We start from the raw sequence: 27,094 nt of genomic DNA on the forward strand, positions 1-27,094 counted from the left end.
AAAATATTGCATATTATAGTATTGAAACCACACCCAGGTGACTGGAGTGGGACATTGATGATGATGATGATGATGATGATTATAGTATTGAAAAGGTGGACAATTACGACATTCATTTTATAATTATTATTGTGATCACAATTCAATACGGATTAAAACCACGAAGTTTATATCGTATGAGTTGACTTACTGCTAAAGTTCTAAGACCTTTCATATAAATCGGAATTCCTCCTCTTAATCTTGTCCCACCATCCAAGCCAATTTTTAACCGTCAAGTTTCTTTAAAATAAACAACCATCAAAACAACTTTAGTGGACTTTTTTTAATGGTAAAGGCGGAGGACTCAGACAACTAGTGAACATTTTTATTACTTACTTCAGTTTCAGCTGGTACCAAATCTGTCAAAATTACACTCGTCTGAACCAAACAAACACTTTACGAGGACAGATACTACTTAGACGCTATGCTGCCGGTTATGTAATGTAGGGTAGGGGAGGGGAAGTGTGTCAACGACCGGAACTATTTCTTTCATTCTCTCTTTCTCTCCTTTATCCTTATATGATTGAACGCAATTTTTACATCGCATTTTCTTCATTCAGTGGTTCATTTCAATTCTTCTCATTAGTTCTCTAGTCTACATTTATTTTCTCTAGAGCATCCATTACTTTTCCTTTCACTGTCGTGTACTCTCGAAACATATACGGGAGGTAATATAATAAAGTATTGACAAGGCAGAAAAAGTGTTTCATAGATTGATCTGTGTTAGATATACACTAACGTTAGCAAGTGTGAAATTAAGGAAATTGTCCAGAGTCTTTTGTTTTTAAATACAGCCTCATTTTTTGAGGAGCAATGCCCAACACTCAGTGTGCATCATCTTCGGTACAGTCTCTTCCTCATTTCAACGACTGAAACACTGGTCAAGGTTAGCGTTGGTGTGTGCGGTTATCTTTCCGAGTGCAGACACATGACGACAGGGCACGAAAAAAGAAAGAGCACTTCAAAAGAAGTTACCTGACCAACTGTAGTACTGGTGAATGTACGTACATTGTAAATGAGAAACATGTTTTATACTTTCATAAGACCAGCTCGAACTACACCACTGGACACTAATATAGACTACTGCACAAAGACAAGCAACAACACACTGCACAAACAACTTGCAGAGGGTAAGGAAACAAACAGGACATTTACAAAAATTCACAGAGTGAGGCCACAATAGAACAAGTAAGTTTAAAGCTTTCTAGTCTGTTGATATCACATATAACATACCTGTGACAATAATACACACTATCAAACAAAGAATGACATGTTTAATTCCACAAGAACATCCTCAGATTCCCTAAAACCACCATAAATCATGCGCACGCGTACGATTGCCAATCGGTGATGTTATGGCTATCTTTAAACACAAAACTAAAATACAACACAATTATGAAACTGCAAGCCACACATGCAGCACAAACACTTCACCCTGAATGAACAATCGACGACCGACAGACACCAGAAGGGTTATAAATTTCATTAAACTGAATAACATATGAGTAACAACACAGTAATGGTTTCCACCTATTCAATACAAAATATATTCACAATATTTTAAAATTACATGGAACTAGTTTCGACCATCTAGGGGTCATCATCAGCCACATCAAAGCAGAGATCACTCTTGACGAAATCCTAAGAACGTGTTAATTTTAACAGTAAGATTATTATGGAATAACAAGTGAATGTGGTAAATGAAAATAGATGTTAGTATGGGACAGGTGAGTAAGCTAATAAATATACAAGGAATATACATAAGAGGTTTGGAACAAAGTATAAAAAGGGGGCTTAGTGTTGTAAAGATTATATAATCATGGAAAACAGTAAGTCCTTGTAATGAAGAATGCAATGTGAAATGACACATATAAAATTATATATGGCTTAGGAAGAGTGGAGGTGGTTTAGGAGGGGAAGAGGGCTCAAGGCAGGGCTGAAGGGTGTGGGAGAAAAGGTAATTGTCTCGGAAAAGTACCTTTGATTAAATTTAGGATTGAGTTTTGGTTGGCTGCATTATTGTTTCTGAGGAAAGTGATAAATAGATCGAAGAGTATGTTGGGTTTCTCTGAGATTTCATTGAGATTGTGACTGGCGTTAAAGTATTGGTCTAGGTGTATGTAGTAATTTTCCATTATGTCGAATAAAGGGCCCTTGTTTACTAATACGAGGATGTCCATGTCTTGTTCGATATTGGTGAAATTTTGGTTATAATCTTGCATGTGTTGGCCAATGGCTGAAAACTTGTTGTATTTTATTGCGTTAGTGTGCTCGTGGTATCTGATATTGAAGTTTCTACCGGTTTGCCTGATGTAGGTTTTTCCACAGGTGTTACATTTGATCTTATAAACTCCAGTCCCACAAACAAGCCACATACAACAGCCTAGTTCACCGAGCCTTCAGCATACCTCTGTCCAAGAAAGATCTAAAGAACGAACTCAACACAATCCGCGGTATCGCAAAATTCAACGGCTTCAGCAACCATTTTATAGAAAGGATAATCAATAAACATAAATATCGCCCAAAAACTATCCTCAAAAAAGAAACAACTAAACCTCTAACATTTTCCACCTTCACGTTCAACAATGATATCTACAAGTTAACCAGTATCTTTAAGAAACAAGGCGTTAAAATAGCCTTCAAAACCAACTATAAGAACATGAACGTTTTACACAATACTTCACACATCAACAGGACCAGCAGTTTTTTAAGATCAGGAGTTTATAAGATCAAATGTAACACCTGTGGAAAAACCTACATCGGGCAAACCGGTAGAAACTTCAATATCAGATACCACGAGCACACTAACGCAATAAAATACAACAAGTTTTCAGCCATCGGCCAACACATGCAAAATTATAACCATAATTTCACCAATATCGAACAAGACATGGACATCCTCGTATTAGCAAACAAGGGCCCTTTATTCGACATAATGGAAAATTACTACATACACCTAGACCAATACTTTAACGCCAGTCACAATCTCAATGAAATCTCAGAGAAACCCAACATACTCTTCGATCTATTTATCACTTTCCTCAGAAACAATAATGCAGCCAACCAAAACTCAATCCTAAATTTAATCAAAGGTACTTTTCCGAGACAATTACCTTTTCTCCCACACCCTTCAGCCCCGCCTTGAGCCCTCTTCCCCTCCTAAACCACCTCCACTCTTTCTAAGCCATATATAATTTTATATGTGTCATTTCACATTGCATTCTTCATTACAAGGACTTACTGTTTTCAATGATTATATAATTTTTACGACACTAAGCCCCCTTTTATACTTTGTTCCAAACCTCTTATGTATATTCCTTGTATATTTATTAGCTTACTCACCTGTCCCATACTAACATCTATTTTCATTTACCACATTCACTTGTTATTCCATAATAATCTTACTGTTAATATTAACACGTTCTTAGGATTTCATCAAGAGTAATCTTTGCTTTGATGTGGCTGACGATGACCCCTAGATGGGTCGAAACTAGTTCCATGTAATTTTAAAATATTGTGAATATATTTTGTATTGAATAGGTGGAAACCTTTACTGTGTTGTTACTCATATGTTAGACACCAGAAGATCGAAAAAAGAATTGGAAGAACTGGCATCAACAAATAAATACCAGAAAGATGGACAGTGCCCAACAAAACTGTGTACAAAGAGTTGGAGACTGGAATTCTTTGGACACATAATGAAAAACTTCTGAAACTGGTACAGTATAATCTCAACTCAAGAAATACCACAACAGGATACAGATGGATCAGAGAAATACTGGAGGATCTGAAGGAAATTGGCCTTAGACCAGACAACGCCACAAGTGAGAGACTGCGCGGTATAGATCACATAGCTGTGAGCTTGAATCTGGCAGATACACTGTCGGCAGCCGTACAGATGGTTTTCCATGGTTTTCTATTTCCACACCTGGCTGTACCTTAATTAAGGCCATGGCGATTTCCTTCCCACTCCCAGCCCTTTCCTATACCATCGTCACCATCGTGTTAGTGTGACGTTAAAAAAAACTTTTGAATAAATAAAGTAAAAAAACACACACACGAATGTTTTCAGCAGCAGAAAGGGCACTGGGAGGGCCACAAGACCCAAACAGTCCCTTTGAAGAGATTTGGATAATGGACTGATTGCGCTTATCATCCGTCACCCTCAGCAACAAGTCCAACTCAACCTAAAAATATTGTGCGCATGACTTAAGGTCTTATGATGGAATCTGCTTGTCATCCGTTTTTTAATGGTATGTACTGCTGTTACAGGATAGTCAGTGACGTTACATTAACTGAGTTCACACTGGAAAGAACAGAACATGTCATGTCCGTGTCTGTCCCATAATGGCGCACATTTGTTGTCCTCAGGGTCTGTGTAATACTACTAGGTTCAACTTCTACGAATAAAATGCTATGTACAACAGTTTTGCATTAGTTGTTGGTAGCACTCATTATGTCACTTCCATTCAAGCTTCATCTTAAAAGCCGTTGTTGTGTCAGTGTGAAAACGGTCTCTTTTTCTTTGTGTGTTACTGTATGTGTTTGTCGTATTTGAGAACGTTGACCACAGAGCAATGCGCAAACATCAAAATTTGTATTTTGTTTACACAGATCTCCTTGGAGAAGCGGCAATGAAAATAGCAGTTTTGTGAAGGATGTGCAAGTATTGAAGACGATTCGTCGACCTACAACAGCGAAAGCAAATATTCAGCATGTGCACAATGTTGTGAAAGGCATTGCAGTGTTCAGAATTTCAGTTGTAAGTGTTCTCACAGAATTCTTCGCAAAATATTGATTAGGAATTATGTTTCTCAAAAGCTGATCCCAAAAATGTTGACTCCCACACAAAACAGAAACAAATACCTTGCCAAGCACAACATAACGGCTTTGGGAGACCCTCAATGCTTCCCAGACCCGTCCAATGAACGGGCAACAATTCAAGAGTGCTCCAGGCCTCCATGCGAATGAGACGAGGGCAATGCTTCCATATAGTTTACACGTGTTGGTGGTCATGTGTTGTGTGTTTCACTGTATAAGGTAAATGTGTCTAAAAAATTACAGAGTGATTAATTTTTGTGTAATTAACTAATTCCATTAACTTTTTGTGCTAATTTTACTGCAAGGTTGACATGTGTTTCCTCTCTCACTTAGTCAAGTGTTGTGATGAAAGTGAACCACACAAGATTACAAAGCACAAGGAGAGAAGCTTCCTGAGCCTAGCTTACCATTTACAAAGATAACTCTCTTTTGTCTTGTATTGTCTTCATTCTTTTCGAATGTACCTACTCTTGCCATAAATACTGTTATAAATGTCTTATATAAAAAATTGAAACTGTTACTTTTCAATTTCCTTTCAATATAAATAACTAATATCTCTTCTAAGATCTTCACAGAGAAACATGTACGTTAATTTGAAAAACCATATTAAGGTGTGAATACCGTACAAAGAACGCAAGTAAGATAGGAGGGAAACCTGCGACTTCGCCACCAGAGGAGATGGCACCAGAAGAAGAAGACTAATACATGAACAAAGCAGGAAAATTCCTTGAGACAAGCAGAAGAAGAAGATTAGTAAAGCTAGGGATGAAGTAAGTGGTGACATGATAGAAGCTGCAACAGTACAGGGCCTGCAATGACTGACTTACAACTTTAAAAAATTTAATTATTAAGTTCTTCAGTCTGGCAAAATTTATTAATAAATAAATTTTGTAATTACCTGAAAAAACAAACATATAATAATAGAACAAAGACAAGAAAAACAAAATCCTGGAAGTCTGAACAATACCGTATTGTGCCACAATAACTTAAAAAGTTCATTACACTTCTGGCATGAGAGATCAGAAGGAACTGTCTGTCCCCCCTCCCAAGCTTTGTCTCCCACTTGACACACTTGTTCTGACACTCACTCTGGCTTCATTGTAAGCTTCTAAGTAATGCTGATGTGCATTCATACTTTTTTTTTTTTTTTTTTTTTTTTTTTTTTTTTAATACATAACTTAGCTCCAAGTAAAAAGTCAGAAAGCCACTTCTAGGAAGATCAACTGTATTTTAACTTCACTTCTTACTAGAATTTTAGTAACAAATAAGTTCCAGAAATTCACTCTCAAGAAAACCAAAACCTGAACAGTAGTGATGGCAATAAACAGAGGGGGATGACCAGCAAACAGCATGCTAGGAAACCATCCACTGTAACTTCTCAAGACACTAGCCACAAAGAAGGTGGCGAATAAGTGCAGAAAATCTCTCACTTTTACCAGCAAGTACAAACACTCCTCTGGGATCCCAAAGTACCAACAGAATCATAGCTGGTGATGTTCAATCATTATTTCATACCGATCATAATCTATGGCATCGAAACATGCGCTGTCACTAAGGACTCATGAAGGTTACAGGCACTGAGATGAACTTCCTTAGGTCCACAATTCAAAAAACAAAACTGGACAAGTTAGGAATGACATGGTGAGAAAGAAAGCGGGATCGATGCATCGTTGTTAGATGGCGTCAGCGTGTCCAGATTGAGGTGGTTTGGGCATGTAATGAGGAGGAAGCCAACAAGAACAGCTTACGCTACGGCAGGAAAATGGATGGTGGGAAGACCAAGAACATCGTAAAGATGGATACTGAAGATTGGGGAAGGAACAAGAGGAGGTCATTAACAACAGAACGTGTCTCAATAAGACAGAGTGGAAGAGGCTCGTCAACAGTAACCGGGAAACTGGAACTGTTCATAATGATCACTAGATACACCTCAAGATATGGCAGAGTACATCTCTGATTCAAAGGATAATTTATATCTTCTCGTGTCTAGCTAAATTTCGGGAAGGCTGTTCCCATGTAATTTGTTGTGAGGAGGTTATCATTTCTCTACGTGTGCTTGATGTATGTTTTCATGATACAGGTGACGCTGTTTGAAGAAGAAAACTGGAACGTTTGCCACAGAGGCTTCTGGAGTCGTCATCATTTCTTCACTCCAGCAAGCCGGGTGCGGTTGTGTACGAGCCTCCTCCAGTTTGTTCTATCCATCCACAGATGCTGCTCATATATGCGACACCAGTTCACATCTCTAATTTCAAGGTCCTTCATTATCTGTTTTTCCCAAAAACATCACGAGGTCTTCCTCTTGGTCTCTTCCCAGGAACATTGTGGTCAAAGTATGTTCGAGGAGTCCTGTTGGTCCAGTAAGTGTTGCTGCTTCCAGGCCATACGTCAATATAGGTACTAGATATATTTTGTACAAGCTGATCTTGGAAACTAACGGAAATGTAAAGTATTTGACATACAGCGTGATAGAATTTGGAAGCTTTCTGTATTCTGTTACTAATCTCTTGATGTATGGTATTGTCTGATGACAGAACACTGCCTAAATACTGGAAGTTGTCTACAATATCCATCTCCTCATCTCCAATTCTTAGATGAACAGTTGGAGAGTTTCTACCCATCACCAAGCCAACTGTCTTCGTTTTGCTGATTTTGAGACCTAAGGTTGTAAAAGCTTCATGCCAGACATCTAGTCTAGTTTGTACTTCCGCTACTGTCTCACTCCACACCATTACATCATCAGCAAAAACCAGGGCATTAGTTGTTGGATCCTTTCTTTTAACCGCTTTTAGAACTTAATCCATTATGATTATGAAGAGAAGTGGTGAAAGACAACTTCCTTGCTGGACTCCATTCTTCGTTTTGAACCAATCTGACCTTCCATCCTGGACCTGGACACAACACTTGGTTTCATCATATAATCGTTGTACGTGTGCTATGATGTCATTGAGCACTTTCTTATGTCTCAAACATTCCCATATATGGCTGCGTACATGGTCATATGCTTTCTCGATGTCTAGAAAAACAGTTATAAGTGTTTTACCTTTCTCCCAATACTTCTCTGAGAGCATTCTGGTGGCAGAAATGAGGTCTATAGTTGATCTATGAGGTCTAAATCGATGTTGGTCCTCCTCAAGTGTAGGTTCAGCATATTTTTTTAATCCTGCTCTCAAGGATGGATTCGTAGATTTTGAGGCCGTGTGACAGCAGAGTTATACCTCTGTAGTTGGTACATTTCTTTCTATCACCTTTTTTTCAACAATGGGATGATGACTCCTTGCTTCCAGTTATTGGGTATTACATTCCTTTTCCAGATTCTATTTAGTACCCTGTACATCCACTGTTGTCCAACCTCTCCTAGTGCTTTGATCATCTCAACACTTAATTCATCTGATCCAGTTGATGTGTTGTTTTTCAGCCTAGATATTGCTGTCTCTACTTCCAACCATGTCAGACTAGTGGTATTTGTGCTGCCAAAATCATAAGGTTCGTCGTCTAATGGAGTGAGATTTTCATAACAGTTTAGCAAAGTTTCAAAGTGCCTTTGGAACTCCTGTAATATTTTGGTCTTATCCCTAGTCACCTCACCATTAGGAAGTTCTACAGACTGGATAGTTTCATTTTGAGTTCTTCTATTCTTAACAATACTGCATAACAGTTTTTTATTTCCATCCTGCGTTATTTTGGTAGCCAGATCTTCCTTGCATTTCTGCTTTTCAGCTACAACCAACTGTTTGACCTGTAATGTTTTCTTTTTGTAAAGTGACAGCTTCTCCTCTATTTCATGTTGATCTCCCCGCGTTCTTGCTTGATATAAAGATCTTCTTGCACGGCTTCTGTCATTGATAGCATTTTTAATATCATCATTCCACCAGGCAGTTTCTTTAGGTTTTCTTATTTGACTCTGGCGTCCTCATACTTTTCCTGCTGTACCAACCACAACCTTATTTAGAGTATCCCATTCTTCATCAACCAATTTCAGTTCTTCTCTTGGCAACAACCTGCGGACACCTTCCCTGCATTCTTCCTTTATACTTGGCTCGGTTAGTCGCCAAGTTTTTATTTTTGGGACTCTTCTTGTTACAGACTTTGGGAGGTCTTTCCTCTGCAATAACTGAAACCAACAGTCTATGGTCTCCACCAAGGTCTTCACTTGGAATGATCGTAACATCATTGACATTTTTCCACTATCAGAATATAATCTATTACTGTACCTATTTTATCATCCCAGCTATATCTTGTGATTTTATGGAAGTCCCTTTTCTTGAACCAAGTGTTACTCACTATCAGGTTGTTTCTCATGCATAGATCTAGCATATATTCTCCCTCTTCATTTCTGTTTCCCATTTCATGAGGGTCCAGCGTGCATTCATATCCTGTTCGTTGTGAGCCAACTTGTGAATTTAAATCACCCATTACAATTAGATTGTCATCCTCAGTGTGTTCTTCCAAGTTGTTAAGGAAGTTGGCCTTTTCCTCTTTTGAGCAACCTACCTGTGGAGCATAGACTTGGATCACATTGTACTTTTTCCCTCCTAAGTTCACAGATAACTTATCCTTTCACTAACAAACTCACCTTCACTACAATCATCTATGTCTTTATGTATTAAAAATCCTACTCCATTCTTAGACTCTACTTCATTTCCAGACCAGTAGAGACTATAGTCCAATCTGATATTCATTTTCCCAGTTTTCTTCCACTTTGTTTCACCCAGGCCCATGATCAGAAGTTTCCTTCTTTCCATGAGGTCGACCAGCTCTTCAGTTTTGTTTGTCAATGTCAGGATATTTAACGTTCCCACTTTGATACTTTGTCTTCGTTTGGTTTGGGTAGCTGGTGTAACATAGGGCTTAAACCGTCATTCGCACCAAACTGATGTCGTCGTTGCGAATTCCTGTGTCCGAGGCTCGTATTATTCTTGAAAGCAACTTCTTCAGTAATCCCTCTGTTGACCTGCTGAGCCTAACACAGACGGAGATTTTCTTTCAGGGTTTTCTCCCTTAGCCTTTGGTGTTCAGTCACCTCAACCTACAAGGCAGCAGGTTGTACTCATATTAGGGCTGCCTCTTCCACCATCTCCACCCTACTGAAGTCCACCTTCGCTGTAGAAGTCGAGGTCTTCACTGGTAACCCTGAGCTGGGACCCTTACCAGATGTTACACACCGGGTCAGTGTGCTCTGGGACGCCACTCTCTGGGTAGGACTGCTACCTCGCTTCTGGAGTGATACTAGAATGAAGTTCAACACTTTCACGTAGTATCAGAGTTCAAAAAATAAGAAACGAGCAAGCCGTAGTGTGGACATCATCAGCAAAAACTCAAGTTTTGAACAAACCTATTGCCGTTTGATACTGATTTTAATGTGTATGGGGTTTTCCTCGAATTTTACAAAAAATCGGATGTAACGACAACCCGTTATAACGAGTACGTTTTTTGCCGTTATGAATTCTCACTATAACGGACTTGTACTGTATTCCTGCAGCCAACCAACAGTTGTGGCAAACACACTTGGACCCACACCTGTTCCAACTAGACTCATCTTAGAACAAGATTGAAGCAGTGAACATTTCTAAACACAGATTTTTATTGCAATTGCTGATTGTATTTTATCTCATTAAAGCTTTTTATGTATCACTGTTTTTACATATATTTTTCATCCTTGTATATTTTTCAGCTGAAGATGACCTCTAGGCAAGGTTGAAACATGCTATGTAGCATTTTAGACAGATCATTTATTAAATCGCAATCATTTGTATTGAATAGGTGAACTTAATACATGCAAATCCCTTTTTTAAGAATTTTATCCTAACTATTTTATTCTCTTGAACCAGTCTCAAATTCATGGGCCAACTTGGATGAAGAACTGTAGGAATGATGAAATTGTAATGTAATTTTATGATTAAATTTCAATCCTAATTCAATTTATAGTAAAATAACTTTAGTTACTGAAAGGTAGAAAGAACAGATAAATAGCAGGTCACAATCCTGTACGGTTCACACACACTTCTTGATGCAGCAACTGACAAATATTTTGCTGATAACGTATTTACAAACTAAATTTACGTTTCTGAGTGCTAACAGCCATAGGGGTCGATCAAGCTGAGGCAGATCCTACAAACGTTTGTAACAGAATTTTTGGCAAGAGCAGTCAAGAATGTGTGTAGGTGACAGGTGATGAAGACGCAAGCGCCTGTATTCCCACAGCTACTTTGTGCTTGGCAAAGTCATCTACATTGACAGGTGCAACAACTGGGTCAAAAAAAAAGAGACACTTACAAAGTTGCCAGTCTTCTACAGCTGTTGAAACAGAAAACTGTGTTAATAAAATGAAATGAAATGTAAAAATATTACAGGAAACAGTCAGGTCAAATTTTACCATTCAATTTTTGCCAAGAGGAACTTAAACAAAGAAATTATACTTTATACCTTGAGCAACTCAGGCTGTTACTTGCTCAGCCAATGGCACTCGTAGATCTATAAAAGGCATTCAATAATGTTGACTGGACCAAGGTATTTGAGATTCTGAAGGAGACTGAGAAAAAAAAGAGTTACCTGAAATCTGCACAAAAGTCAGTCTGCAGTGATAAGAATCGAAGGCTATGAAAAAGAAGCAGCAATCCAGAAAGGAGCGAGGCAAGGCAACAATTTGTCCCGCTCCTTTTCAATGTTTACGTAGAACAGGTGGTAAAGGAAGTCCAAGAGGAATTTGGAAAAGGAACCTCAATCCAAGGAGAAGAAATCAAAACTCTGATGATGTTATTTTATCTCAGTGCGGAGAAGATCTGGAAAAGGGTATAGACGAGTCCAGATGAAAGTAAATAAATCTAAAACAAAAGTAGAGTCAAACAAAGTCAGGTGATGCGGCAAATATTAGATTGGATAATGAAGTCTTAAAGGAAGCTACTGACTAATGATGGCAGAAGTAAGGAGACTAGCACAAGCAAGCAAGGCCTTTCTGAAGACTTTCGTCTGGAGCGTGGCATTGTATGGAAGTGAAACATGGACGATAACTAAGAAAGAGAATAGAAGCTTTTGAAATGTGGTGTTACAGAAGAATGCTGAAGGTGAGATGGAAAGATCAAATCACGAATGAAGAGATACTGATCAAATTGGTGAGAAGAGAACGACTAGGCGCGCGTCTGTGAGCTTGCATCCGGGAGATAGTAGGTTCGAATCCCACTATCGGCAGCCCTGAAGATGGTTTTCCGTGGTTTCCCATTTTCACACCAGGCAAATGCTGGGGCTGTACCTTAATTAAGGCCACGGCCGCTTCCTTCCAACTCCTAGGCCTTTCCTATCCCATCGTCGCCATAAGACCTATCTGTGTCGGTGCGACGTAAAGCCCCTAGCAAAAAAAAAAATTTATATGTTGAAAAAACCAGTATATCAATAACACAATCGTCAACATGGATCCAAAATGAAATTTATTGGTGAAATTTGATGAGAAGAAGAGATAAAATGATAGGATTTGTTCAGTTATTTCTTGAGGGAACTGTGGGTGGTGTAGGCACTCCAGTATATAACACACAACTTCGCGAATTGGACCTTAAAATCCTTTTAAAAGAGACATGTGTTCATTGCCAATGCCAGGTACCCACCAACCCGCCCAAAAAGGTATGTTTACTTTTATAACTCAACGGAAGTTTTCACGCGTCATCGACCATTAGTCGGCCAGCTACGAGCACGGCCAATGGCCAACATGACATCATTCCCATAATTCCTATCTTGCTGGTTCCATTACCAACCTGCACAGAATAAAAACACAGCAAGAAACACGCCAAGAAAAATATGTAATTTAAATCCAGGCCAAGCTCTGTCATGAGAACAGTGGCCCCCTGTGGGGGCCACACTCCCTTCAAGAGGCTCTTAACTATCGCCACGGCGCATACTGCCCACACAGCAAGAAAAAAATAATTTAGTGGTTGTAACCTATAACAAATTTTGCAACAACAGTCCGTTGGACATTTCCTTAACAGTTGGCAACAGTTCCCAGATCGCTGACAGATCGTAAAGGATGCTCCTATCGGCAATCCCGTGAACTAAAAATAAAAAAGCAACACCGGCCGCCGAGCTTCCGTGTTCCGCAAGCAGAGTGAGTGGAATGCCTACACTAGCGCTGTGCCTAAAAATGGGAGGGGTAGACCAAGGTATGAATAGGACAAGCAGATGTAGGATGTAGCAATTATGTAGAAATGAGTAGATTAGCACAGAATAGGGTGACACGGACTGCTGCATGATGATCCAAACAACAACAAACATAAACAAGATACTGTTGCGTTCCCAAGCGATGTCCTCAACAAGTTATCTTACCGTACAAAGCAGTTGTTTTCTTGGTTTGAGATAAAGAAACATTAGTTTTGCGTTATTTCTTACACACACATGCATGTAACTCTTCAGGATATTTCACAAGCTCCTTAGCAAAGACATTTGATTACAACATTGAGGGAGTTGTGATGTGGTACCTTTCCTCCTGCTCTGGATGTAATAGCCGAGGATGGCGCCCTTGCCCGAGGGGCCGTTTATCCAGTGCATCTCGATACTGGACACCGTCTTGCTGACGACTAGGTCTTTCGGGGCAGCGGGAGATCCTTCCTGCGGACCGGTCGTCACGTTGCCCGTCACGGCGGGCCCGTAGTCCTTGGTCTGCGCCCGCACTGAGAACACGTAGGTGACTTCTTCCTCCAGCGACGAGATCAACAGACTAGTTCCCGACACTTTCTGTTTCACCTGCTTGCTGAAACCTGCAACAACAACGTCAAACCTTAGTTCTCAAATTGAGAAGGAGAGGGAAGCAGAATTGAGGAGCTTGCCACAATGATTTGGAAAGAGATTATTTCTTATTTCTATTGCTAAGTAAAATTTCTCTCTCATCATTAATTTTGAATTATGATGATAATTTCAATATAATAGAACAGACATGGCAAAAGTCCATAAGCTATAATATCATGTCTATTACTACGAGCCGTGAAAGCATTGATCTAAAGATTATCTCTTTGTGTTGAAAAATATGAAGCTAATGACACTGTGCTGTGGGGAACAGACACGAAGGAAATACAAGAACATGAGGATGATGATGTTAACATTGATGCTTTCACGGCCCGTACTTGTGGACATGATGTGGGTCAAGAAAACAGAGAACTTAGCTCCGCGTCTTCTCTCAACTGCAGCCCCCTACAACAATGAGGTTGAATTTAAGAACATTTTACCATTGGAGAATTGTCGTGGTATGCTCGTTCGTCACCAGGTGGCTCGCTGTAGGCTGGCACAGCGCTCCAAGCGGGAGCTCAGGACAACTTGACACATGTATGAAAGTATGGCAATCAACAAATAGCTTGGAATGAACCAACTGGTGATGACGAATTTGGAAAACACAGAAACAAAATTAACAATACAGAAAGGACAGAGAAGAGAACTACCTAAATGACTGGCAGCCAGTGTCCCTGTTAGGATGATGGTGCTTGTTGTTTAAACATCTAGGTCATCGGACCAGTACAGGAACAACTGGACACAATGAATGAGAGAATATGGTATGGTGTGAAACAGAGCAAGAAGAATGGTGATGCAATCATAAACACTGGAGATCGGAATCTCGAAATTGTGGACAGCTTCAAATACCTGGGAAGCAAGCTAATGCAAAATGCAGATGTAAGGAGCCTAGTTTGGAAGAAGGAGGCAGTAGGGAAGGACAAGGAGAGGATAGTCAAATTAGAGCCAGCAAAGTGAAAGCCCTAAGAAGTGTGATAGGAAGGATAGAGCAAGGAAACTGGAGTAGGAAAGTTGAATGACCAAAGTGAGAAGAACAGACTAAGATGATTAGGCCATGTAAAGAGAATGGAGGATAGAAGGATATCAAAACAGACGATCGAAGGAAAGGGAACAACACAGACAGAATTGATCTAGAATAGTATAAGAAAGAACATGGTATGGAACAGAATTACAGAAGGAGAGAGGAAGTGGGGAAAGTACCATAAATGCTTCAACTCAGCTGAAGTTGGATAACGGGAAGTGATGATGTAGAACAGGGGACGGTTCAAGGGCCACATTGAAAACCTTAGGAATGATCGCAGGCTGCACTTTAATAATAGGCCAATTTTCATAAAATTCTGCAGACAATTTGAAACAAAGAGTTGAACATTTCAATTGCTTAAAACGGTGAAATTAAAAATAAACTTGTTCGGAATGGAGAGAGATGTTGAAGATGACCGCGATGGTTGCACCAGCACGTACTCTGCCGGGACGTTCTACCAGCACAGGCCACTGCAGACACTGCAGTGAGTATGAAATCTTACCACATGTTCTGGGGAGTTGCCCTCAAGGAGAACTGCTTAGGATCAAATGCCATAACATCATCAGAAACCTGATTGCTAATGCTCTTCGTCTCAAAAATCTAGAAGTGTACAAAGAAGTCCACTGCATCGCCGAAGGAGGCAGCACTCGCAGGATTGATATTATAGCGATTGACAGACGGAGGAACGAAGCAGAAATTATTGATCCTACGGTACGCTTTGAATCTTCTCAGCCGAATGACGTAGACAATGAGAAAAAGGATATCTATAATCCAACCATTCCTTTCTTTCTGGAGTCGTATAACCTTTAAAAAATTACGGTGACTGGACTTTTCTTCGGCGCGAGGGGAACAATTCCCAAATCTTTCTTCACATGGCGACAAAAATATAAAATAGCGAGAAGTCTACAAGTTGAGATAGTCGTCTCACTCATCAAATACTCTGTTTCAATTCTTCGACACCATTTATATGGAGTTCATGCCATTTAATATGGTTAATTGTAACCTACTTTTTTTTTTTAAACATTAATCTTCTTTATCCTCCCTCAAAATTGTTATTGTGTATTATTCTGTGTCGTATGGCAAATCTAGGGTGTCCTGGATCAGACTAAATAAATAAATAAATAAATAATTAAATAATTAAATAAATAAATATATACATAAACTGAATTTTGAAGAAGAGCACCCACCAATGTCAGTTAATGGGAAATAATGTTTGACAAATGACAAAGAGGAAAATACCTAAAGACAAACTGAAATTAGTAATGTAGTCACACCAAAACTTAAAGAAGTGGGAGTAGCTGCATTTACCTCCAACTCTGTTGTTGCTAACCTCGAAAGATGCAGCAAGGAAGAATCTGAAAGTCGACTATTGTATTGATTTTTAACGAATTTCACATATGTAAGTGCTCTGAAACATTGAAGTCATTTTAGTCCAAACAGTCCTAACTTAAAGATCGTCTCAAACAACCAACAAGGCTAGTCACCTCTCTGTCAACACTAGGGTTTTCAACATGCGCTACACTGCGAATTCTCCCACATCTAAGACTTTATTGAACACCCTAGTTGTTGAACCTACGCTAGACAGCTCACGACTACAATCTGTTACAAAGATTATTCTAGAAGGAGACACAACACTTCTATACTGATGCTTTAAGCGCCTTTTGACCTTATCATGCAACCACTTGGAGTTAACTCCTCTACTGTAATTCTACGTACCTGATTCTCAATCAACAACGTTCGAAGATTTATTTTTTGATATTTTAATTAATCCACGCTTCATTAATATCAAATAATTTGTACAATCCAAATGTATGTCAGATCATTATGACTATGTCTCGTTCTACAGATAACTAATGTGTACTTTTTTAGACAAACACTAGTATTCATTCCATGTACATATAATACTATGACAAGTTCATTATTGAATTTTAGTTGCATTTAAACATCGCTTTCTCCATAGACTAGATTTTTATGACTGTTTTATCTTGTATTAAAGCATGTATTATACTTTAATGAGGAACCCAGTTCAGGGCCCTGACTTAGCTTTAGATTAAGTATGGCTGAAGATGCTTACAAAGCCTAAGCGAAACATGTCCCATTTTAACATATATGTAATATTTGTATCTTAAACTTAAAGATTGTATTGTTTTGGAATGGTGTTTTATTTTTATTTTACCGGGCGAGTTGGCCGTGCGCGTAGAGGCGCGCGGCTGTGAGCTTGCATCCGGGAGATAGTAGGTTCGAATCCCACTATCGGCAGCCCTGAAGATGGTTTTCCGTGGTTTCCCATTTTCACACCAGGCAAATGCTGGGGCTGTACCTTAATTAAGGCCACGGCCGCTTCCTTCCAACTCCTAGGCCTTTCCTATCCCATCGTCGCCATAAGACCTATCTGTGTCGGTGCGACGTAAAGCCCCTAGCAAAAAAAAAAAAAATATTTTTATTTTTTATAAACTGGTTTGAAACTTTTACATTCTGTACTCCAATAGGGCTATCATAATGAGACAGATGAGCATAGTGAGTCTATCTCTCAAGAAAAGTGTAAACTAAATCCAAAAGCTACTATTGCTGTCTTTTCCTGACATCTGGGAGTCCATTAAGGTACTAATACAGCTATACGAACACAGAGCCGATAGATCGGCACGCTGAGTGTATAAGAGTTAACACGTTCATTTTTCTTGTCCCCTGCAGAAACATCTTAATGAGCTTTTACTGTACCTCACTTATCGTGCCGCGAATTTTTGATATTACCACAAGCTCAAACATATTTCTGGAGGGAGTGAAAATTGAATCAGCTTCCCACTTCAAGTACCTTGGAAGCACAATCTCAAAATACAACACTGTTAGGCAGGAAATACTCAGCAGTACACAGAAAGCATCAAGTCAGAAATCTTCTCTGGGACGGCAAAATACCACAAAAAGTGAAAACAATCATCTACCACACTCACTTCGTATCAATCCTCGCGTAAGGTTTAGAGACATGTACCCTACTAAACAAAGACATCAGTAGAATCCAAGCAACTGAAATGAGATTCATTAGAACCATGAACCAAACTACCAGAAAGGACAAGATCACAAATGAAGTGAATAGGAAAGTAGCTGGTATCGAAGTTGCTATTACAAGTGTCATAAAGAAACGCAGACTTCAGTGATATGGGCACATAATGAGAATGAACAGGGAAAGATCTGCCAGAAAATATTTTGATCTTAATCTCATAGGAAGAAGACCACAGGGAAGACCAAGAAAACACTGGATAGAGATCAGATGTGGAGGAGAGAGGACACAAATGGGAAGATGTACTGGAGCAGAAGATGTATGAAGACAGAAGGAGATCACGAGAGCTTGTGCACCACACCCAGGAAACTGGAGTTGGGAAATAATGATGATGATGACCACTTAGTGCAATCACATTTTTCCTAGACCTGTGAAAGGAACGCGATTTCCAACTCGGGTAAGAAAGAGCCCTTCCCACAGTTGCGTGATAACGGGAGAAGACCTTGAATTCCTGAACTTCACAGGATAAGTTGCAACTTTGGGGGAGCAGGCCGTTAGCCTCACGAATGTTCGGTTTTGCTTGCTGCTTGAATAACACCGAGAGCCTGTTTGTGCTTGTATTTTGCATTCCATTCAGAAATTAGGAATTTATTTTCTATTGAGTGGTCCAAGGACAGTCTACATCTGGATTAGGAACATAATCATATGAAGTGGCCTAGTGGGGTACATATTTGTCTTGTGACAGCCCAGTTATGGACGCGGAAAAAGTCGTGAAATTCCTTACTTATCAAGACAAAATTAAAATCTATCAACAAGTGGACTGCCAACCGCATCTCTAAGCCCGCAGAGGTAGCGTGAATGTTGAATCTTGCACCTTGGTTGAATTGAAGTTTGAATTGAAGTTGGTCGAATTGAAGTTTAGTCGATTCAAAATGGTGGCCAAAGTCGCATTCACACATGATTGAGGTCGAGTGTAACCTCCAATTCATTGTCTAGGAGTGGGACCAGAAAATAATGTTTAATAACAGACTGGTCCCAAATGAAAAGCTTCCCTACCATTTGTTTTAGAAAGAGTGTGATCCGCAATAATACTTGATATTCTCATGAGCCCCCGTGCAAATATTTTCATATTTGTTGTCTTTCACACCGTTCAGTGCACTATTGTTACTTTTAGCGTAAAAGGTTTTCATATTTGTTCTCTCATGTTTCCCACACCTTTCAATACTTTCGTCTCATCTTTAGAAACAGTAGACATAGCTTTCACTGTACTTCCTTGCCCCATGCAGAAACATCTTAATGAGGTTTTATGATCAAAGAATTTTTATACCCCTTTTAGCCCCAAGTCAGAACCTATTCTTTGATTCTTGGGGCTAAAAGGGGTATAAAAATTAATACATTTTTGAACGAGCTAAGAAACATTTCTTGTAAATTTTCTTCACATTTCTTAAAATATTTTATTTTTAAACTATAACAAAATAAGCAGAACACCGTTTGGTCTTACGTTTGTTCTCTTCAGCCGTCTCGTAGGTCACTAGGTAGTCGATGATGATGCCGTTCCTCTTCTTTGGTGGGTCCCACATCATCTTGAGACTGCTCATGGTGATGTCCATGAACCTGAGGTTTACAGGTGGACCTGGCAACCCCTACAAACATACAACATATGTATTAGCGCATAACTCCCCATTCAACTGCTGGGAACAACAAGAAGGGAGTCGGACGCTCACCGGTAACGTGCGCACGGTGATGGGCGAAGAGCGTGGCCCGTCACCTGCGGGGTTGAAGGCCACAATCTGGATGCGGTACTCTGTGTACTTGTCCAGGAACACCAGGCCGTGAGACGTGTACGATGCCGGCACCACCTCCAACTCTTCCTCGATTTTACCAGTCTCCTGAGGGGAATCCGTCACCAGGTAGAAGATCTGGAATAATCAAAAATACAATCACCACTTAAATTTATAGCAGCATAAACAGACTCTCAATCACAGCCTAAATTAAGAATTTTAAGTTCCCTAAACAAAAAACACATGTCTTTAACAGGCTGAGTGTCAAGGGGCCCCATATGGATACTTGACAGTACACAGACAATGAAGCTGATAGATTATAGTACTTGACAGTATTCAAGTTCTTTAACTTCAGATCCCCATATGGGGTCGTACATTTCTTCAAAATCGGGAACTGTGCAAACTCATATGGCTGCGGAGAGTGTATTTCAAAGCTGTATAAAATGTCTTCCTGCCATCTATTTAAGTATATGCATAGTCCATCTTTCAATCGTCAATTCCTGTTTTGGTGTGACCCAATATGGGTACGTCAGGAGGGCTTTGTAGGGTGACACGCTCGCGCACGGACTGTTCATGTAAGTGTACAGTGCTGTGAGTTTCCTGTTAGTTTGATCATTACTCTCTCTAACTCATTATGAGTAAATCGAGCACTAAAAGACTTAGTACAGATAGTCACACAATCATGATGTAGACCCAGTACAGAGCAAATAGCGATCTCGCACGTTCATCCACATTGATGAATTACAGTCTTCACCATACAATTTCTGACTGTACTCTGGGTTTCCAAGCCACCTGTTGTGACATTTTTAACAGACTTCAACTGTCTTCACGATATAGTCACCGATTTCCATCACTGCTAGGCCTCTTACCCAGATTAAAAGTCATACACCGAGCTCGATAGCTGCCGCCGTTTAAGTGCAGCCAGTATCCAGTAATCGGGAGATAATGAGTTCGAGCCCCACTGTCGGCAGCCCTGAAGATGGTTTTCCGTGGTTTCCCATTTTCACACCAGGCAAATGCCCGGCTGTACCTTAATTAAGGCCACGGCCGCTTCCTTCCACTTCCTAGGCATTTCCTATCCCATCGTCGCCATAAGACCTATCTGTGTCGGTGCGACGTAAAAAAAAAAAAAAAAAAGTCATTCAAACATAATGATATACATATTCAATATTCCCACAAATTCTTCTTATAATATTATGCTCTTACATCCTAATTTACCAAATTCACCTGATCAGGAGATCATCATTTACAAACATTTCCTAACCCGAAATTGGGGATCATACTTTTGCGTGTCTACAGTATGAACAAGCTTAACACGTCTCTCGTAATCAAGATGTATAACGTGTCCCTGCAAAGGAAAAGGTAATTATCGCCGAGCATCGGGACATTAACTACTGTATAAGTACGACCCCATAGTGGGCCGTGTGTATGTGTACAGTTTGTAATGACCAATATGACCCCATACAGGGTCGCAATATTTGAGCTAATATACATAATAAGTTAACCTAATATATCATAAATATATCCTCATTTCAGCAGTCTCTTGCTTGGTTAAGCCTGTGAATGTTTTGGCACCAGGGAGTAACTCGATGTTATTAGCTAACGGCACTAGACGGCAATCCCATGAATTTCAGTCTGGCACTCAATGTGTTAATTACCTTAGGAAAGAAAAGTTTAATCAATAAACAAAAATGTAATTTTGATGAGGAAGGAGATGACTGGTTTATCACAGATATAAAAACTCACCTTATAACCCAAGAGTTCTCCGTTCTGTTGGCTCTGCTGTGGAGGTTTCCAGCGCAGTCTCACCTCTGTCGAAGACACGGCCTCGCCCACCACGTCCCGGGGCTCCCCTGTCGGGATGGCCTCGCCCACGTAGACGGTCACCGGCGGGCTGGGCGGGCCGCTCCCTTGCGAGTTGAAGGGCATCACAACGATCTCGTAGTTACGGTCTCGGCTAAGGTCGCTCAGGACGATGTTGTTCACCTACGAGATGACACACGGCATTACTACTTTGATACTGTTAGTGACAGCACATCACTACCACTCAGCTATAGTATTCCGGGTTTTTTTTTTTTTTTTGCTATGGGCTTTACGTCGCACCGACACAGATAGGTCTTATGGCGACGATGGGATAGGAAAGGCCTAGGAGTTGGAAGGAAGCGGCCGTGGCCTTAATTAAGGTACAGCCCCAGCATTTGCCTGGTGTGAAAATGGGAAACCACGGAAAACCATTTTCAGGGCTGCCGATAGTGGGATTCGAACCTACTATCTCCCGGATGCAAGCTCACAGCCGCGCGCCTCTACGCGCACGGCCAACTCGCCCGGTATTTCCGTTTTTTTTTTTTTTTTTTTGCTAAGGGCTTTACGTCGCACCGACACAGATAGGTCTTATGGCGACGATGGGATGGGAAAGGCCTAGGAGTTGGAAGGAAGCGGCCGTGGCCTTAATTAAGGTACAGCCCCAGCATTTGCCTGGTGTGAAAATGGGAAACCACGGAAAACCATTTTCAGGGCTGCCGATAGTGGGATTCGAACCTACTATCTCCCGGATGCAAGCTCACAGCCGCGCGCCTCTACGCGCACGGCCAACTCGCCCGGTTTTCCGGTTTTTACTGCCCGTTCTAATTCCCAGTCCACTGGTCATGACAGTGGGCAATCTTCACATATTCGTGTGCATCACCTTTGGACATTTATTTACATACAGTGCGTCATGGATTATGGAAAGTGCAGCTGAACATACTCAAGAATTTATTTGCCACTGGCCATACACAATGAAATAGGCTTCGTCAACTGATAATTATTTAGTTCTTAGTATTAAGGAGACTAAAAGTACAAACCCTTTTATTAAAAATACCAACATTATACATTTCTAAGAATTCAGAGGTATTATAACATAGAGTTTCTATTAACCAATCATACAATTTCCTTTTAAAATTGCTTAAAGGAGTGGACAATGCAGAATGTGGTAATTTATTAAATAATCTTAAACAAGTGGTTTTAGAAGAAGAATTCCCCAACGTGTAACTGGAAGAGACCAAAATTTGCCATCCTTACTGTAGGAAGTAACTGCTAACTAAATCCCTCAATTCTGCAATAGGCATACAATTACGTAGGCGTACAGAAATATGTAAGTATGTCCAACCTTTGTTCTGTTTCCCTATGGGGTCGGGTGTGAAATGAGATGAAGCATCATAGCGAGTTTTTACGGCTGGATGCCTCTCCAGACGTCAACCTAATCAGAGGAGTCAGTGACATGAAATGAATGACGTGGTACATGATGGTAGGAAGGGAGAGGGTGAAACCCAATGCCGGCACATAGGCTACTCCTGTCGAATAACAGCAAGGGGTCTGCTCACAGCTTAACGTCTCCATCGGACGGACAAATCACCATAAACAGCGCCATACGCCGTCGCTTCATATGAATACTGCGGAGAGGATTTTAATTGAATCCTGTCTCTTACCGTCTCCTACGGTGTAAATATCGGGAAACAGAAGCGTTGGTTGGAGAAGAATATCCGAATTAGAAAATATAAGAACTTGGACCTCCAAAACGTTTACGAAGTTCTTCTGAGCCGCAGATGATGAGAACAGCACAGCCAAGATACCTGCCAACATCCGGAAAAGAAGAAGAATTTCTCCTACCCAACATTCTGATGGTGAAGTGTTTTTTGACCAATGGGACCTGAACTGGCTAACCAAGGTATCAGGTCATTTATAGACTTAACGCCTTAACAGTCGTGACCACGAGGTGGGCTACATATGTGCATATATATAAAACCTCAATTACAGAAAAAATACAAAGAAAAATAAAATAATTTAGAATATTTAGAGTCTATTTTGAAGTTGCTGTGTGTAAGTTTTTAATCCAGTAGAGGGCAGGCAATGTCACATCATGGAAATCTTTCGGGTTCCCAGAATAAGCTTGTAAACAGCAGTCCTTTCTAATGGGCCAGGTTGTGATATGTGCAGTTACATAATATTCAACTTGCTGTACATCACACTGAGGCAGATAGGTCTTCTGACAACAATGGGATAGGAAAGGGCTAGGGGTGGGAAGGAAGCGGCTGTAGCCTTAATTAAGGTACAGCCCCAGCATTTACCTGGTGTGAAAACAGGTAACTACAGAAAGCTACCTACTGCTGCCAGCAATGGGGTTCGAAGCCACTATCTCCCAAATGCAAGCTCACAGCTTCACACTCGTAACCACATGGCCAACTCGCTTGGTTGACGACATCATCATCATCATCATCATCATCATCATCATCATCATCATCATCAATGTCCCACTCCAGTCGCCCAGGTGTGGATAACAAGCCTCCTCCACTCCTTTCTCTCCTTCCACTTTTCCTGCTCCATTACTTACGCCACATCCAATTCAGCTTCTCTAATGTCTTACCAAATCTGATCCATCCACCATCTTCTCGGTCTTCGAACTGGTTTTTTTTCCCCTTAACTTCCGTTTCCAATTCCCTTTTTGCTACCCGTTTCTTTCCCATTCTTTTTACATGTCCGAACCATCTCAGTCTTGCTTCTTGTATGTTCTGTACTAACGGTTCTATATTCAGCTATTTTCTGATTTTAATATTTGAATTCTATCCCTTTTTGTCTTTTTAACCGATTTTCTTAAATACATTTCTACTGCTTGGATATTATTATCTTGTCTCTTATTAGTTACCAGTGTTTCTAGTCCTATGTTACAACTGGTATGAAATACTGTTTATACAATGTTAATTTTGTTCACTTGAGTACTCTGTCATCCCATAAAAGCTCTCCGACTTGATGATAAAATGTTGTACCTTTACTTAGTCTGTTATTAATTTCAGTGTTGATTTCATTACTTCTGTTAATAATACTACCCAGATATGTAAACTGTTCTACATTCTCTAACCGTTTTCCATCTACGTTCACTTGGCTTCTTTCTCTTTTCTACAGTTTTCTTTTTTATTAATTACCATTCCAAACTCCTTCAGATTTTCATTCCAACTGTCCAGTCTCCTTTGTACTTCCTTTTCTCCCTTTCCCCAAATCACCGCATCACCTACAAATACCAAAGCATTCACTTCATCACTACTGATACTCTGTTTTACACGTTTTATGATTTCATCCATCAATATAATAAACAATAATGGTCGCACTGCACTTCCTTGCTTGAGACCTTTTTTGTATAAAACTAGCTGATGTACCCGTGCTTCGCAACGGGATTTTCAGAAAGACTGTCTTTGTGGTTTTCCTAACTACAGTTAACTTAGGCCATTACAAAAACGTCAGTAGGAATGTAGGGATTAAAAGCAATGTTATTATATAAAATACTCGATCAAATGAAAAACCGCACAGCAGACAGCTGTGAACACTCCTCTGCCATTGTTCCGTTAAATATACACACTGCTCATTCCAATCAGGGCCTCAGGGTAGGGATTGAATAGTTCGAATGCTATGATGAACCAGTTTGTTACGTACCAGTAGTATCAGAAAATTTATGAACCAGAGGAATGGCATGCTTAAAAAAAAAAAGTTATCCAACTCCCCAGCTACTTCCCGCCAATATTCAGGCAGGCTGTTATACTCGGTACGACCGGGTGAGTTGGCCGTGCGGTTAGCGGCGCGCAGCTGTGAGTTTGCATCCGGGAGGTAGTGGGTTCGAAAACCACTGTCGACAGCCCTGAAGATGGCTTTCTGTGGTCTCCCTTTTTCACACAAGGTAAATGCTGGGGCTGTACCGTAATTAACGCCAGGGCCGCTTCCTTTCCACTCCTAGCCCTTTTCCTATTCCATCATCGCCATAAGACCTATCTGTGTCTGTGTAAAGCAAATTTTAAAAAAAACTCGGTATACAGCAGTAATCCCATCTATCGTATATGACTGGCAACATAAGACACAAAGCCACCGCACAAAGCACATCACAACAAACAATGGTCAATGTAATGTTAACTGTTGTTCAATGTTAAAAGATGAGCTTTCTGTATTGTAGGCCTTCACATTTAGTGTTCTTCCGACTCTGTGATATTAGGGCGTCTTACGAAATTATTCATAGCGTAGACTGTTATTCCTTATTCCTCAACTTTACATAAATGATTTTCATTAAATTCTGTTTACCCATTTTCTCGTGACTTGGCCGTGATATGGACTTAGCAACAAAAATACAAATACATGAATATCTCTGTTTCCATAGCCGGTACGGTAAAAATGTATAAGACATAAATGATCGGAAATGTAATACTATACAACTTAAGTAATGCAGTATTTGTCAATAGGACCACTAATAACACAAATTCCGGTATGTGAGAATTAAATTTTAGGCCTTTCCCTAAACTACCATTCCACTCAGCGTGAATAAAATTATTTATGGCCTAGATTTTAGCGACTTATTTTCTGACTTTGCATACTGATTTTCATTAAGATAGGATCACTATTATAAAAAATTTAAGAATTTAAATTTAGGCCTTCCCCTAAACTACCATTTCTTTCAGCGTGAATAAGATTATTTATGGCCTAGATTGTAACAGCTTATTTCTCGACTTTGCATACCGATTTTGATTAAGATAGGACCACTAATAACATAAATATTTGAGAATTAATTTTTAGGACTTCCACTAAACTACCATTTCCCTTAGCATGAATAAGATTATTTATAGCCTAGATTGTAGCGACTTATTTCCGGACACTACATACCGATTTTCATTAAATTCTCTTCAGCCGTTTTCTCGTGATGTGTGTACATACGTACAGAAATTACGGAAAATTAAAAAGTGCATTTCCTTGCTACTATGGACAGACCGATACAGAAATACCATCCTTTTAAAATTCTGAGCAATGTACAGACAAAACTCTTATTTTATATAAATAGATGTTTCAGAGTCACCCCTCCCCACTTGTACACTGCTTTTACTCTCATGATACAACATTTTTATCTTGTTAATTAATGATTTTGGTACATTCCCTTTCAGTAGGCATTCCCATACATGTTTTCTCTTAACTGGTGCCGTACTTGGAAACTAATCCCCAATCCACAAAAAAAGCAGCCACATGACCATAACACTACGTAAATCTCCTCTACGGACATCATATTACCTACTCGACAAGCCCACTTAACGCCTTAAGTTAGCCATACTGGACCACAGAACCCTAAAGAAGAACATGTGGTTTCACACAATTTCAGCAAAATGTTATTGTATGACCTCAGTCTTGCCACAGACTTCTGTAACTCGCCTCAGCTACCAGGCATATACAGAAGAAGATACACTATTGGCTTAAATTAAGGTCATGAATTCCTGAGTATCAATGACACCAAATGTGTCACCAGACATTGCACAATATGGTGTGTCAAACTGACTTTTTTCACTGATCAAAAATGTGACTACCCACCATTTCGGTATCAGGAGGCCAACGATCTACCACTGTTCCACACACAGAGGTAGAGACTAAAGACAAAGGCAAGCTTCGTACAAGGCAAAGTAAGACAAGAAGGTTTGTAGGTGATCACATGGTGTTCCCCTATGCGGCATGTAGCTGTTACAACACTCTCACCTACCGGGCGAGTTGGCCGTGCGCGTAGAGGCACGCGGCTGTGAGCTTGCATCCGGGAGATAGTAGGTTCGAATCCCACTATCGGCAGCCCTGAAGATGGTTTTCCGTGGTTTCCCATTTTCACACCAGGCAAATGCTGGGGCT

General features: G+C 40.1%; 1 protein-coding gene across 2 annotated transcripts in view; it reads right to left on the reverse strand.

Annotated features, from left to right (window-relative positions):
* The window catches only part of sdk (sidekick cell adhesion molecule), a 608,204-nt gene that overhangs the window by 26,523 nt on the left and 554,587 nt on the right, over positions 1-27,094 (reverse strand). For both annotated transcript variants that reach the window (XM_067157341.2, XM_067157340.2), the window contains exons 28-31: positions 21,170-21,409; positions 19,367-19,561; positions 19,144-19,285; positions 13,323-13,601 (exon numbers count right to left, since the gene is read on the reverse strand). In XM_067157341.2, the coding sequence (XP_067013442.2) occupies positions 13,323-13,601; positions 19,144-19,285; positions 19,367-19,561; positions 21,170-21,409 (856 nt within the window). The remainder of the gene's footprint in view (positions 1-13,322; positions 13,602-19,143; positions 19,286-19,366; positions 19,562-21,169; positions 21,410-27,094) is intronic.

The sequence above is a fragment of the Anabrus simplex genome, chromosome 13 (assembly GCF_040414725.1).
Source record: "Anabrus simplex isolate iqAnaSimp1 chromosome 13, ASM4041472v1, whole genome shotgun sequence".
In the NCBI taxonomy this organism is placed as follows: domain Eukaryota; kingdom Metazoa; phylum Arthropoda; class Insecta; order Orthoptera; family Tettigoniidae; genus Anabrus; species Anabrus simplex.